This window comes from Otolemur garnettii, unplaced genomic scaffold, assembly GCF_000181295.1.
Source record: "Otolemur garnettii isolate 467f Iridium unplaced genomic scaffold, OtoGar3 scaffold00016, whole genome shotgun sequence".
NCBI lineage: Eukaryota > Metazoa > Chordata > Mammalia > Primates > Galagidae > Otolemur > Otolemur garnettii.
Genome location: NW_003852411.1, coordinates 9,980,241 through 9,996,674, shown reverse-complemented (window position 1 = coordinate 9,996,674; position 16,434 = coordinate 9,980,241). Strand labels below are relative to the sequence as shown.

Genomic DNA, 16,434 nt, shown 5'->3' with positions numbered 1-16,434 from the left:
GTCTTGCTCACTTTTGTATCCCTAGTGCTCACACAGTGCCTGGCGGGTAGTAAGTATTTAGAAACTGTGGCTTGACAGCATGACCTGATGGTGAGATCATTCACATGACTTTTGCACCGTGCCCACTGTAAGCCCTTCTTGGTGTGGATGAGATGGGCAGGGCTGTTGATGCTGACATCTGACTTTGGATTTGGACTACCCGCTTACCTGCACACTAAACAATGCTTGCTGAGATCTCTTCACATCCCCCTGGGTTTGCATTCTTTAAATGGAAACCCATCTGGCTGGAAGGAGATGGCTTAGTGGTCTCCCTGTCAGCAGTCTAAAACTAGACTAACTGGAGCCACACATTCAAATCCCAATAGCCCCGAGTCATCCTTCCAGAGGAGATAAATTGAATACCGGCTCATTGCCTGGTGGCAGTCTTCTGGCTGAAACCTTAGAAGCAAAGCCATCTCTAGACATAAAAGATCCCATAAACCTTTCGATGTAGAAGTTACTCCAGTACTCTAAGTTACATTTCTTATATATGGCTCAAGTCCCAAGGAAATGAAAAACTTGGCTATGAGTTCATGTGGTCTGGGCATTATCATTAATGACAGTGGAATGCTCTGGTTAGTCCACATCCGTGGTATGGATTTAAAGTCCTTTCCAGTCATCTTAATCATTCTTCATATGAAGTGTATAATTCTAGTTGTTAATTCTCAGCACAGTTGTAAAAAAAAAAAAAAAAAAGAATCAGAGTACTCAATTAGGTTCTCCGAAGAGCTGCTAAGAAAAACTACTGGCCTCTATTTGAAATGTGTAACACTTGTCCTGATCTTAGTGTTAGATGACCTGGCTTTCTCTTTCATTTCTGGGAGGATGTACTGTGTCGTTTAGACATGTTGAAATATGGCCCAGGCAACATAATTAGTAAAAATTGGGGCTTTCCTTTTAATTGTTGAAAAGAGTTTTTATTTCTTCTCGAAGATTATCTTAAATCTGTTACGTTACGTTCTTATGATTTCTAAAACTTTGAAGTGGGAGAATTGTAGAGACCACAAATTTCAAAACAGTAGGAAAGCAGAATACCATGAATTCTTCCTAGTTCTTGTGACTCTCGGCGAGAATTTTCCCTGGTTGAGTTGATACAAACAACTGAAAGAAAGCCCCCCCCAGCGGTTCAGCCCCGGAGGAGATGTATGTTCCGCGGAGCTCTAAAAACACGCTAAATACAAATTCATAGCAGCAGGATTAGAACTGTGACAGCTCTGAGGGATGATCGCCAGTAACTTTTAAGTTATAATTTAACCAATATTTATTGAGATAGATTTAGCTCCTAGTAGACAGAGTCCTTCTAGACCTAGCAGAAGAGGTCCCTCTGGGGCCTAGGAACAGCACGGGTAAGGGCAGTTGAACTCTACTAACGGTGGAGATAGAGCAAAGGTGAGACTCAGGCAAGACATTTGTGCTAGAGAGAGAGGGAGAAAGGAGGAGAGTGGAGGGGAGGTGAAAAGAGAGAGGAAGTAGGAGACTGATGGAGGGGGAGGGAGAGATTTGAAAGTCGTCCTCCCGTAGGTGATGATGAAGGTCATGGGACTGGATCGTATTTCCAAAGGTGTGAGTAGAGTGAGAGAATGACTTTGACGGGAAGAAGAGTCAGTAAGAGAAGATGAGGATGAACAGGAAAGGAAGCAGAGCGAGGAAGTCACAAAGGCCTGTGGGAAGTTTCAAGAAGATTGAGAGCGCTGGTGTCGTGAGAACTGGAAGAGTAGAGGGCCTTGGAAGGAAAGAGCTGAAACTGCTGCATGTGGCAACGGTGGATGTAAATGGGTTTTCAGTGGACAGCTCATTTAGAAGAACTGGCATGCTCAGCCTTTTTAGTGCTCCAGCCAGAGGTGGAATCTCATTCTCTCAGGAAGACATGAAATCAACAAGTATTTTTTTAGCTCTCTAATCCAGGTCTTCATCTCTCCTACCCGTGAGGAGGTTGTCCTTTTTAAATATCCCTCACATCTCTGTTTATCTGTGATTCTTAGGTGCTCTTAACTTTGCAGACAACCTCATTAAACATTTTAGGTATGTCTACAGTAACTTCCATCCATTATTCCTCTGCCCACGATAGAGTCTGGAAGGGAAGCAGAAGAGCCCGTGTACTGGGAAGAGGCCGGCACTTCTGTCCATGTTAGACAGAATTGACTTCTCACTCCAAGCGCATTCTCAGGCATTTCAGAGGACTCACAGCCACCTAGCGCAGGAAAGGGCCCATGTTAGGCTACGTTAACTCATCCCTGGGAAAAACTGCAAGGGAGATCTTTAAATGGTTAACTCTCATCATTTGTGATGGGGAGAACTTAAATAGATAATAAGTCACTGTGGGTTCTGTCCCCAGTTGTGCTCCTGGGAGCTGAGTTAAGGCTGGTGATTGATAGACTCCATCAGTACCTTCCTGTCATCGGCAAGGCCAGTCACTGGAAAAGAATCTTCTGGAGTTGCACAGTAGTGGAAGGTCACGTGCTGTGTAATGTGATCAATCTCAAGAAAACTGACTAAGGAAAAAACGAATATAGATGTTATACACCACTGGGTTATGAAATTGACCCCTCATTCATGCAGTTCCTGGAAAATGAGAACTTAACAAGACCCCGAAACCACAAAACTGCAAATACTTTATGTTCCATCAGCAAACTCCGGGTTAGTCATTACGGAGAAGAGTTGGTTGTTACAACAGGCAGCAGCAGAAGGGGTAGCCATCTGTCCTCAGATGCCAAGAGGAAGGATTGATTTGCAAGAGTTCCAAACTTGAGAGGCAAACCTTAGGAGGATTGTTTGGGGGGGAGGGAAAAAAATGGGCGAAGGCCCAGCTTTCATGGATTAGGGACGCACCACAATATTGGACTTCCTCAGAAAACTTCCGGTACAAAAGTTTCACTGAACTAAGAAATACCACAGAAATAGTCCCTTTCTTTCGCAGAATGCTGGCATATCCGTTTCAAGCCAAGACCAAGAAATCACAAAATGTACAGAGGAAGAGAGCTTCATTTCCAGGACATCTGATTACCCTGAGTGAAATATGGGATGTATAAAAATGTCTCCAGTTCTGGGAATTGCCTGCCCCGTGTTGATGATTGATTTTATGGAGTATAACCATGTCAAGTATTCGTCTTCTTTTCTTTTATTAAAATTTCAGATTAATCTGAGGGTACAAACGATCCGGTTACGATGTTTTTGCATTTGTTAGGTAAAGCCCCTGTTGTAGTTGTGTCCTGCACCCAGGAGGTGTGCCATATACCCTTACATTGTGCCCATTAGGTGGGACCACGCCAAATCAAGTAAAGTATTCTAATAAAGTAGGGTCAACACAGGATAATCCAGGAACACCAGCTTCATTACCTCAAGGGACCACTCACGACACACCAGCCAAACATTTGCATAGCACTGCATGAGAGCCGGTGGGAGGCCTCTTCATGTTGGGTGGCGTTCAAGAGTTGTGCAGGATCGTGTGCCGAAAATTAGGTACCCCTTCCTTCTCTCCTGCATAGCACCCCTTCATTCTCCTCTCTGTGTCCTTCTGTTTCTTAGGAAGGAACCTCAAAGTTTGCAAACCTGGACAGCAGTGTGAAAGAAAACCAGAAGCGTACTCAGAGGCGGCTTCAGCTCCAGAAAGACATGGTATGACTGGCGCTCATTCTCCCTGACAGCCCACAGGGACGGGCCTGTGTGGGGGCTGGGCTCCTACATGGCACCTGCACCTTCCGTCTCTGGGGTAGCCAGGCTTTTAAGGAGGGTTGCCCACTCTCTACCTTATTTGCTCTCAGCAGCCCTAGGAGCTCTATAGGTTATTAGCCTCCTCCTACCCAATCCTGTTTACCAGAGCAGCTTTTTCTGAAGGTAAGGGAAGGCCTGCAGCAGGCAGACTTCCCTCCTTGCTGACTCCTCGGCCCACTCCTGCACTTAGAAACTGCTGCCACCATGGCCTAGCAGCCTCCTGCTCCCAGGAGGATTCAGTCTTCATACTCAGAGATCTTTTCATTTGTTCTTAGTCCTTTACTCACTGTTGATCAGCTCTCATTAACTAAACCCAAGGACTAACTGAATCTTTCTAGTTTTACAAAACTCAAAAGAGGGCCGAGTGTAGTGGCTCATGCCTATAATCCTAGCACTCTGGGAAGCTGAGGCAGGTGGATTGCCTGAGCTCACAGGTTTGAGACGAGCCTGAGCAAGAGTGAGACCTTGTCTCTAAAAGTAGCTGGGCATTGTGGCAGACACCTGTAATCTCAGCTACTTGGGAATCTGAGGCAAGAGAATCACTTGAGCCCAGGAGTTTGAGGTTGCTGTGAGCTATGATGCCACAGCCCTCTACCAAGGGCAACAAACTGAGACTCTGTCTCAAAAATACAAACAACAACAAAAAAAACCTCAAAAGAGTGTCATACCTCCCTTCTTAAGACAGAAAGGCAGTTATGATCGTCCTTAGTTTCATTTTAAACTCTTAACTTTGAGCATAAAGAGGGGAAAAACCAGAGTGAGGAAATCAGAGATCGACAAAGTAAATGTTTTATTGCTGCTTTGAGAGGATTTTCCCTTCCTTTGGAAGCTGAACATGCATCAGACATGCTTTTGAACGATAGAACTCTTCCATAACAAAAAGCCTATAAAATATTCAGTGTTTCAAACTTGTTTGGTTGTTCAAAGACAAGTTAAAAATAGCTGTCGCCAAAAAGAAAAAAATAGATTATTTTAGTTCTGGATGAGACCTTGTACACATAATGGGGCAGGACATGCTGTAGCTGACAGTGAGTTCCTAAAGGACAAAACCCTTCTTGGTGTGAACCTCACAGAACAGTTCTGGCTGAGGAAGCAGCCCGCCACGTGCCAAGCAGCCTGGCTTTGCCCTGGTTGAGCCTTTGTGTTCCAGCTGGAGTCTCTGTAAGTGCCTCAGTGAAATTTAGAATAAGATGACCGTGGGAGCCCCTTTTAATTTTTTCTACAGAAGGGTTAATGCCTTGGCAGCTTTGCGGAGAACAGAGATGATTTCCAAAGCGCTCTTGCTATGTAGTATATACCTCGGTAGAATTGCCTCCACTGTCATTTCCAAAAGGAAATAGAAGAAAAAATAACCTTTTTATTTTGGAATAATTTTACACTTATGGAAAAGTGGCAAGCCAGTACAGAGTATTTCTGTAAACCCGCACCCCATTTCCCCCATCGTGAGGTCTCCTGTAACTGTGGCACACCTGTCAGTGCTGAGAAACCGAGGCTGGCGTAACACGACTAACTGAAATCCACACTTTATTTGGATGACACCAGTTTTCCATTAATATGGAAAATCACCTGTTCCAGGACCCAATTTGGCTCACCACACCGCATGTAGTTGTCATATCAATCCAGTCTCTCCTGTTCTGTGAGGGTTTCTCTGTCTTCCATTCCAGATGACCTTGACATCTTAAGGAGCCCTGTTCAAGTTGCCTGTAGAATGATCCACAGTGTAGGTTTGTTTGTTGTTTTTCTGGCAATTAGACCCAAGTGATGGGCTTTTGGAAAGGCTGTCACAAATGTGAAGTGCCCTTCTTGTCACATCCTGCCAAGGGGTGAATGGAGGGTATCAGCCTGACATCTGGTGTCACACTGATAGTGATGTTGACCTTTACCACTCGGTGTGAGTAGAGTTTGCCAGGTGTTCCTTAAAAGACACTGGTTTTCTCTTTCCCTCCTCTATTCTTTGAAAGTAAGTCTTAGCCCAAGGGGTCATTTTAATAGTGACGCTCCAGACTCTCATGGTTCATACTTGTCCACTCAGCAGTGGCCCACTCTTCTACAAGTGGTGAGGCCATCTCTACCCAGGGCCATTCCACACTTCCACTTCTATTTCTTTTCTGAAATAGAGCAGAGGTCTCTCTGACCTGAACACATTTGCACATACATGTATGATCTCTTAGCTTTGAGATTCAGTTTTCACAACTTTGAAAGTTAGACCTTAGAGAATATGGAGTTCCTATCCCATTTGTGCAGGAATTTTCAACATTTCGTTCATTCGTGTGGTCCTTCATCCATTAACTTCCTTCACGGATGGCCCCAAATTAAGCCTCGAGTGGATCCCTTGGCTCCTGTGTGCAGATTATTGAACTTTAAACTTTTTAATAACAATAAGGACAGCTTTGTTCTGATTGCTCCTCAGGGCATGATGCAGGGAACTGTGCCTTACCTGGGCACCTTCCTGACTGACCTGACCATGCTTGACACTGCTCTTCCGGACTACATCGAGGTGAGCTCCATGCAGGTGGTATAACTGGGCCTGTGGCCTTCTCATTGGAAACCCTCCAAAAGGAATTCACTTCTGTTAGTATCTATTGAGGGCCCATTATGTGCATGGTATTGTGCTAGATGCCAGGAAGGATACAAAGAACCCCCCAAAATAACATACCAGAAGTGGCTCCGAAATCTAGTGGAAGGTGTAGCATCTCAAAATAGGCAGTGTGAATGATGGTAATAGTGGAAATTTGAACAGACATGCAGTGAGAAAACACAGAGGTCATGATTAATTCGTATGTGAGGATGTGATGAAAAGACCTTATGAAAGAGTGGGTTTGAGTGAGACCTTGATGTTGAGTTGGACCTTGGCAGACATTTCTACCTAGTAGGATAGGGAGTTAGTCAAATTTGTGAATTTTCAAGTTGACTTTTGTTTTCTTCTTTCTTTTCTTCCTCCCTCCCTCCCTTCATCCCTCCCTCCCTTTTTTTCCTCCTTCCCTCCTTCCCCTTTCTTTCTTCCTATTCTCAGACACCTTACTCTTTCTCACCCTCTCTTTCTCTCTCCCTTGGAAGGAGAAAAGCCATGAAACCCAATAAAATAAGCAACTTGCTAGTATTAGTAATAAAATACTGAGTGGAAAAGAAATTTATATTTGAAAAGGATTGCTTGTATTATTTAAGTATATTCTACCTCCATGGTTATTATCATGGGCAGTCACCCACTTTTATTGTATCATAATTAGGAGGAATGGACATTATTTTGTATACACCTCCCTCTGAGCTTGCCACAGTGTGCCGTGGTACATATTTATTCACTTTGTGTGTCCCGAGTTCTGTACTACGTATCTCTTCACACCCTCTGCCTCAGCGTATCTCAGGAAATAGCCATCAGTGTCCGGGAATTTTAGGGAGTGACCAAAGATTTAGAAGTTAAATTCAGCCTCCTGAGAGTAGGAACTAAGGAGATGAAGAATTGAAACTCAACTTTTTCATGATGCTGTGGAGAAATGACTTCCCTTTTGATAATAAACCATTCACAATTTGGTTTCTAGTATGAGTCAGTAACCATGTGTTTTGTTGCTTTTGGTCAAGGAAAAAGGTGGAATTGGAATATTTACGCAAGCTTTCATCTTTACGGGCTCTGAGAATATATTTAGATTCTGATTTATAATTCTTTATATCATTGCTATCTTAGTTGGTTTTAGACATTTGAAGAGATGCCTTTCTTGCCCTATTATAAATTAAAGGAATGTTTTTCTTGAAGCAAAAAGATGATTCTCTTCCTCCTTAGTAGCTATAATTCTAGTATCATTAATAATTGTGACTTTATCATGTCTTTGGTCTGTTTTAATGTGACCTAGAAACCACACAGGGCTATGTTTGAAAGCAGCCTGGTTTGCCACTGTTTTTATTTATTTATTTTTTAAATTTCTTTCAGGGTGGACTGATAAACTTTGAGAAACGGAGAAGGGTAAGTAGAAGTCTTGGCTGTGGTTTTCCATTTTACTTCATCCGGGCATGAAAAAAATGGAAGCGGTGGGAACTGAAGTTTCTTTGTAGAGGCAGAAAAAAATGAATTAGCACTTACTGAACGTTGATCATACACCATTGTGCTTGGCGTGTTCCTGTATGTAACCCCCCAAGAGCCCTGAGGGGGAAGTTTTATCCTTAATTCAAAAGTGAAGAAACTAAAAATGAAAAATAAACAAAACGAAAGTGAGGAAAATAGGACTCAAAGATGAAATAACTGGAGGGTCACTGTGGGCAGAGCCAGGGTTCCCTTCCTGTTCTGACCCTTCACAGCTCCCCTTAGCCCTCCTCCACTCCTTCTTTACCATCGGCTTCACCAGAAACAAGTTCACCCCTATAGTTAATCACAATGTATCATTTATTTGAAAATTACAGAGAGTACATTTTGGGTCCCCCACCACAAATAAATGATCAGTATAGGAAGCAGTTCCTAGGCTCATTATCTTGGTTTAGCCATTCCACAATGTATAGGTATTTCAGAACATCACCCGTGTTGATGCTGTCTGTATATACCACCAATATAGACAATGTTTAAATGTGTCAATGTACAGAAACAGGTTCACCCTATTAAGAAGGCGTTCCTGAAGAGTAAGTGGGTCTGTTTGGGAGAGGGAAGGCAGTGGTCTTCATGGTTAGGCGTAGGTAATTATTCTTTTCCTTTCCTGTCAGCACAGGAAGGGGTGGTCAGTATCAACATGAATCTTTCTGTGGATAGAACAGTTCTGAACTGTGCTAAAAACAAATAACCGTTTTGAAGATTTGCTATGGTTTTTGTATTCAGATGGCATATTTAAATAGATCCTTGAAAGATTCAAAGGAAAATGAGGGAGCAACATAATAGCTCCGCCCTTAGTATTCTCATTGCTCTCTGGTTGTTCCTTCCTGCTTTCATTTCACAAATATTTTCTACGTTCTAATACGAGGGGTTTGAGAATCGCAGCAGAGAAATACCATAACGTTCACAGTCTGGGAAGGAGGAAGACAAATAACCAGACAATTATAATTCAGCCCAATAAGGGCTTGTGAGCAGAAGTCACGCTTATTAAAGACGAAAACAGGTGGGACATCTGTCTCCAACTTGTGGGGCTAGAGAAACTTCCAGAAGGAAGCGACATTGATGTTAAAATCAAAAAGACATAGGAGAGCTAACCAAGCCAAGCTCATCAGTAACAAGACAGGAACCTGGACAGGTGTAAGTTTTCCATCCCTCAGGGCGGAGTAAAGACTTTCTTCTTTAGCCTGATGATAAATATCCCTTGAAGATGCTCAGACCAAGGGCTGAGATCATTGGATGGAAAGTTGAGACCCAGAGCCTCTGCCAGTTCTTGAGCTACTTCTTTTCTTAATAATAAAACAAAAATAAATCAGTTACTGCCTCAGCAGTTACCCATCTTTGTCCTTTAACTTCAAAATAACCCTGAGTGGTAATCTCTTTAAGTCTGGGGCATTAAACTTCTAGAAGGTTTGAGTACAAAACCTAAAGTTAAACTTTATGCCCATTGCTGACATTAAAAAATGGAATTTTTTTTAATTGAAGCGTCTAAGGAAGTATAAATAATTTTGGACATAATTATATACTTGCCTCTCCTGTGAGCTTTAAAAGACTGAGTTAAATGATTTATGAGAGTAGTAAAAACCTAAGGATTTAGGAAATCTAAACATTCCAGTTTATGAGACCCTAGACTGTTTAGATACTTGGCTCTACCAAAACTTATTTATTGAAGGGTAAAGGTTGAAGAGGATGGGGAAGGAGAACTTGGGGGCTTCCTAACTTCAAAAGTAGATGTTTTCTTTATCTTTTAAGGAACAGAAAAATTTCATATATTTTATAAGTCCTTAGAACCTTAAAAAATAATGTTTCCATTCTCAGGATGAAAACGGAAAAGAGGGGGAAAAAAGCCACTATAACTTTAGGTAGTGACTAGTTTGGGCTGCCTTGGGAGCTTGTTTTATTGATATAAATTGCTTTTTCAAGGAGAAAGGAGGACTAAAAATGAAAAGGTACCAGGACTTCTAAGATTCAGAGTTAGAATTTTTAAGGGTTAGTCAGCTCTTTTATTGCTAAGGAGGCAATATTTCAGAGTCCTTCTCTGGTTGGTTTTCACCGTCTTTTATCCTAATGTGGTATATTTTCACGTTGAAAGGATCTATATTTGGTTGGCCTTATTATCCACTCTCTTTTTCTTTTTGGTGCCCTGTCTGCTTTAGGAATTTGAAGTGATTGCCCAAATAAAGCTCTTACAGTCTGCCTGCAACAGCTATTGTATGACCCCAGACCAAAAGTTCATCCAGTGGTTCCAGAGGCAGCAGCTCCTAACAGAGGAGGAGAGGTAGGCTGACCTGCTGTCCATCGGGCCAAACTGAGGTGTGGTGAGGGGAAGAGAAGTGCTGTAGCCGAGACCTCACGGGATCATTTATTCAACGACTATTTAGTGAGCAATTACTAGGCTCTTGGTCCTCAGTTTTCATAGAAGGATAGTACAGCAGGAAGAGCTGGATTGATGGACCGGAAGATGCGCTTTCCAGTTCTTATTTATCACAGTAAACTCCAACAAGGCACTTACTCTTCCTTGTCTTCAAGATGCTCGTCTATAATGATTTGTGAGGCTTAAATAAAAGAATGGTGTTTGGAAAACATTGTTAGAATGCTTATCATCACCTGAGCTCAGGAGTTCGAGACCAGCCTGAGCAACAGCCTGACCCTGTTTCTACTAAAAATAGAAAAACTAGCCGAGTGTTGTGGTGGGCACCTGTGGTCCAAGCTACTCAGGAGTCTGATGCAGGAGGACAGCTTGAGCCCAGGAGTTTGAGGTTTGCTGTGAGCTATGACACCATAGCACTCTACCTAGGAAGACTGTGTCTTAAAAAAAAAAAAAAAGAATGCTTATCATCACCACCACTACCACCATTGTCACGATGTTTGCCGCTGTTATTAATTAGTGTTGCTTTTAGGGAGCTTTCAATCCAGGGAGAGAGACAGACTCCTGAAGAATTGAAATAAGATGAAGAGCTACGGGCAGGAGCTGTTCCTTTGGCGGCAGAGGCAAGGGACTAGGGAAGATGTCAAGCCTTTAACATTTAACTGGGCTGTGAGGGAGAGATAAGAGGCCAAAAGAATATTCTAGCTGAGAGAGAATAGGAGCAAGGCCTGGTGGCCTGACATTGTTGTCATCTGGAGGAACAGTGATAACTCAGATGTGTGGGGACACAAGGAGGAGGTTGCCAATTAGTAGCTGATGAGCACAGAGAGGCTCGTTAGCCCCAGTGCTTGCCTGTGGGCCCAGCAGGGCAGCGTTTATCCTGTAGCCTGGTGGTTGTCAGATGGGTCTGCCGGCCATATGTGGCCCACTGCCTGTTTTTTATTTTTAAATGGTTGGAAAAAATCCAAAAGAAGCATATTTTGTGACATGGAATAGTTATTTGAAATGCAGATTTCAGTCTCTACATAAATAAAGTTTTATTGGAAGACAGCTCATTCATTTACATCTTATCTATGGTTGTCTTCATGCTTTAAAGACAGAGCTGAGTAGTTGCAACAGAGACCATATGGCCTGCAGAGCCTAGAATTGGTACTTAGCATGTGGTCCTTTTCAGAAGTTTACTTAGCCCTGCTGTAGACTAGGGGATTTCCTTAGAAGTTTATCATAAGGGAGAGTGAAATTGACTTTGCCAAAGAGGTTTTGTTTTAGAGGAGAGCTCTAATTATTCAAAGCAAATGTATATACTATGTACTTCTGTCACAAATGTCACAGGGTACTGACTTAATGGCCCAATTTTACAAACTGACTGACTTAGAGAAAGTGATAGTATTTGGATTCAAACTCAGGTGTGCCTGACACTACAACCCAAGCTCTGAAGGTGGTTGTATAATATTGGGGTCCCTTCCCCCCCACCCAGTAACCAAACACATCTATTGGCGAGAGCTACAGGCTTTTATAAAAGGCATTTCAGGTCAGATATCAATTCCTCTTGTGTTTGGGGCAGTTATATCTGCCTGGCATATAGATGTCTGAATCTGGAGCACTTAAAATTTAGGATGTTTTGGCAATTAAAAATCACATTTCTAAATTTTTATCAGAAACCTCAAACTCTTGGGCTTAAACAATTCTCTTGCCCCAGCCTTCTAAGTAGCTGAGACTACAGGCGCCCACCACAACACCTGGTTATTTTTTGGTTGCATTTGTCATTGTTGTTTAGAGGTCCAGGCCAGGCTCAAACCTACCAGCCTCAGTGCATGCAGCTGGTGCCCTACTCACTGAGCTATGGGCACAAGCCACAAAAATCTCTTCTTTCATTTTTTTAGATAAAAGTAAGTCATAGCTGGGTGCAGGGGCTCATGTGTGAGGCAGGTTGATCGCTTGCGTTTTGTCATTCTAAACTAGCCTCAGCAAGAGTGAGACCCCATCTTTAAAAAAATAGCTGGGTGTTGTGGTGGGTATCTGTAGTCCCAGCTACCAGGGAGGCTGAGGTGGTCCTCAAAGAGGATCACTTTGAGTCTAAGAGTTTGAGGTAGTTGTGAACTATGATGCTATAGTAGTCTACTGAGGGCGGCAAAGTGAGACTCTGTCTCAAAAAAAAAAAAAAGTCAGTCACCTGTGCATGTGAACAAGTACTTACACGAAGTAATAGGAGGGAGGTGGTGGAGGAAGGGCGAGTGTTCCCCAGGCTGAGCAGAGGATGAGAATGATCAGGTGATGGAGTGCAGCCAGCTGTCAGTGCCTGGAAGCACATCCTTGTATGTGAGACTTGAGGAACTAAGCAGCCTCCAGCCACTTGTTGGAGGAGGCCCTGTAAGTAAATTTGTAAAATTTGGCCATTAAGTCAGTACCCTCTGATACTGGTGATAAAACCACGTAGGTTCGAATATTTAGAGCCTCCCTCTAAAACAAAACCAACAAGTCATGTGAATTTAAAACTACTGTTCTCTTCTCAAACGTTGGCCTCACGGAGCACCCTTCTCTTTCCCAGCTACGCCCTCTCATGTGAGATTGAAGCGGCTGCCGAGGCCAGCACCACCTCGCCCAAACCTCGGAAGAGCATGGTGAAGAGGCTGAGCCTGTGAGTGTTGCCGGGGTCCTGGGGCCCCAGGAGGGTCCCATGAGAGTGGGGAGAGGTAGTGTTTTTAACATGGTCCCTTTGAGCTGGGGTACTTCTCTCATTTGTTAGTTTGCCGTGAACTCAAAACATTTGCCAAATCCATTCATTCTTCTGTGTTCCTCTCTCTGAAAGGTGTGAACAACTTTCTTCTCCTGCCTGGACACCTTCATCACAGCCTTGCTGTCTTTTGGCAGCCCCCTGGCCCCAGTCATCCATTCTCCTCTGAATAGCCAGGTGGTCTTTTAAGATGTGGGGCAGACTACACTGCTTTCTTGCTTAAAACCCCCAGTGGTTTTATTTGAAGATAAAACCCAAACTCCTCCTCCTAGTTAGTAGGACTTACGCGACTTCCTCCCAGTTTCCCCATTAGAATCTTGCTATGGGGACTTTGCCCCAACTGTCCCTGGGGCCTGGAATGCTCTTTTTCATGGCCAGCTCCTTCAGATACTTGGCAAAAGTGTCCCTTCTCAAGAGAACCCTCTCTAAGGTTGCTGATGACTCTCATTCATTCTGGCTGTTTCCTCTAAGGGATTAAGCAACCTGAGAATGGGAACCTTGTCCATTGTGCTCATGGCTATAAGTTCCTACTGAGTGCCAGGCACATGTGTGGCCTCCATCACTGACCTCATGATACCTGTCTCCCTCTGAATAAAACTCAGAATCCTTGCAGTGCCCCTCATGGCCATGCCTGTCTATCCTCATCCTTCCCTGTTCACTCCGATCTTTGTACTGGGGTCACCCACAGCTCCCTGAACCCAAGAGACCCACTAATTTTATTTGCCTTTTCTTCTTCTCTTTTGCACACTCTTCCCCCAGACAGTCACATGGGTCACTCCCTCACTCTGCAGAGAGTTGAAGGAATGTCACCTTCTCAGCCTTTCCTGACTGCTCTTTTTATACTATAACCTGCGCACCTTACCTGGCCTTGGTACCCTCGCTCACCTTCTCTTTCTTTGAATTTCTCCATCACCTTTGCCTCCACCTGACATGTTATAAGCTCTACATCTGTTTATTATCTAGAATGCAAACTCCATGAAGGTCGGCATTTCTGTCTATTTTTGTTCGTTGCTGTATCCCTGGAATCTAGAGTGGCGCCCAGCATGTAGTATATGATTAATAAACATTTATCAAATGAATAAATTGAGCCACGAGCCAGGGCTATTCTAAGAGCAGTGCAGGCGTTTCTCACCCAATCCACAAAACAACCTAAGAGATAGGTCTTACTCTTACAGCCATTTTACAGATCAGGAAAGGGGAGCTCAGGCAAGGAAAACAGCATGTCAGGAAGTGGAGGATCTGGATTCAAAATCTGATTCTAGAGCCAGGTTTATACCCTCTTTACCATATTGCTTCTTAGAAGAAAACTTTCTGAAGGAAGAGAGCAAGGCAAGATGCAATGAGAGTTAAAAAGTGGAAGAGAGGAGAAGAGGGAGGGAGTGGGGAGGAAGGGAGAGACTGCTCCTTTAATTAGACCCTGTGCTTGGATTGTAGCAATTTCTATGGAAGAACCTTGAGAGAACCTGGTATCTTCCACAGAGTTGATTTCTTAGATGTTTGACTTTTAAAGACATTGGACTAATGGAATGTAAGGAGGTTAGTTCAAGGGCAGGGATTATAGTTTAATAAATTTGATCTTCTCTTTCACAGACCTGTACCTGTGTCTGATTTTTTGGGGGTGAAATCTGCATTGGACAGGGCCAAGCAAGGACAGTGCTCAGGGAATACTGGCCGGATTTTCATGGCAGGGTGGGCAGGGCCTGCGCTGACCTGACAGAACCCAGTTACTTGCTGGGGGAACTTACGTTTTGTCCTTTGGGAGTTGAGGATAAGAACGTCCACCTGAGTGGCTTTTTGTAAATTCCCTAACACAATACCTAGCTCTCAGTGGGTGCCTGAAAAGCTACTAGCCTTTCTTATGGAACAAATAAGTTAATCTTTTCAAGGTTTGTTGTTGTCATTGTCAAGATTCTGTCCGCTTTTATGGGTATTGATACTTCCCAGCACTGTTTCTCTACCCAGCTCAGCTACTCACCTTGAGGCACAGAGGCAGGGGCAGCCCATGACCTTGCCTGGTTACATTCCCCAGCCTAACCTATGAAGGCCCAGGTTGGGCACGGAGGGCACCATCTCCTGCTGTCACAGGCTGCTCGGACTGTACCTGATACCAGCTGATACGAGGTGTCAAGGATGAGGTTGGAACACGTGTTGCTAAACCTCCTTTCTTTGGTCAGGTGCCTGCCTGAGCCCTTCTGAACACTAGATTTCTGAGTTTTTATATTCACCTCTTGAGGGGAATTTTCCATAGTCTCTTGCTGTCTTTTCATGTCTAAAGCTATGGGGGAGAATGAACTCTCTTTTGAGATAAACCAAGGGGCCTGACCTTGCCAGCTGGTAAAAGCGGCCTGTGCACAGGGAGTCAGGCTCCCTGACGTATGAGTCCAGGCACACGGGGCATCCCAGTGGTCTGTCCACTCTGCTAACTGAGGCAACAGAAAGAACTGGGAGTTTCTTTGGGACTGACCCGACAGCAGTCAGAGGTCCTTAAGGAGACAAAAGTCGCAGTGTGGGTAGTCGTGATCCTAAGTGCCACTGTCCCTGTCCTCTTGCTTTCTCTCCGTCCTCATTTCTATGTGACTGCTTTTCTGCTACTCCTCTCCAAGCTAGTGATCCGGATGTATCGTGTCAGGTGCTCTAGCACCCCTGGGTTCTCCCTGTTCCTTGTCACAGGCAAGTGCACTCACTGACTGTGGAGTCTGGGGGAGGCAGAACTGTGAGGGTGTAGCGCTCTGCACGGAGTGCTGGGCACTCACTGCCAGCCTCTTAGGAGGAAGATCTTGCAGGGATGCCTTGATATCTGCAGTTGAGTTTGGATGTTTGTTATTAAAGCAGATTATATGTGCCCCGTCTTATTTCTTATTCAGAAGGTGTTTGCACAGCATTGCTTTTCAAAAGATTTTATGATCCTTTTAGCATGTTTATAAATCTGGGAAATGCGTGTTTGTTCTCCTCACGTTTAATGATCCATCATCCAGAGAGGCTGGAGAAAACTTCAGACCTTTGGGGGAAGGGGTAACTAGTTTGAAGGTCAGAGACGCTCAGTATTGAGCAACTGTGAACCTTGACCGTCTTGAATTGTGGAGAGGGAAGAACCTTTAGTCTTTGAACAATTTAGTTCTAAGCTAGAGACTGTCAGATCGCGGGTAGAGGATCACTAATTCACAGCCTTCAAAGATCTGCCTTGTAATTCACAGAGCAGTAAGACAGGAGCACTACTTTTCATTTTTTTCTTCTGTGAATTGTGATCGGAGTTTATCCTTGTAGCTCCTGTAGTGCCTGGCGGTCCATAAAAGGAAAGGACATGAAAAATGGGGCTGGAGGTAGAAGGGCGGGAGGAGGTGGATCAAAGATACGCTTGAGGTCTTGGAATGCAGGCTTATAATTTGCAAAATATTTAATAAAAAGTCACACACCTCCTCATTGTTTCCATTATTACCGTAGTTTTATGCAGTCAGTGCTTGTTTGGGTACAGCCCACCTGCTAGTTTCTTTGCAGGCCATTCCTTCTTACATCTCC

General features: G+C 43.8%; 1 protein-coding gene across 1 annotated transcript in view; it reads left to right on the top strand.

Annotated features, from left to right (window-relative positions):
- Window positions 1-16,434, top strand: part of RGL1 (ral guanine nucleotide dissociation stimulator like 1) — a 124,675-nt gene that overhangs the window by 89,739 nt on the left and 18,502 nt on the right. Inside the window, exons 10-14 of the mRNA XM_003785630.2 lie at window positions 3,565-3,654; window positions 6,161-6,247; window positions 7,673-7,705; window positions 9,973-10,094; window positions 12,733-12,822. Coding sequence (XP_003785678.1) covers window positions 3,565-3,654; window positions 6,161-6,247; window positions 7,673-7,705; window positions 9,973-10,094; window positions 12,733-12,822 — 422 coding nt within the window. The remainder of the gene's footprint in view (window positions 1-3,564; window positions 3,655-6,160; window positions 6,248-7,672; window positions 7,706-9,972; window positions 10,095-12,732; window positions 12,823-16,434) is intronic.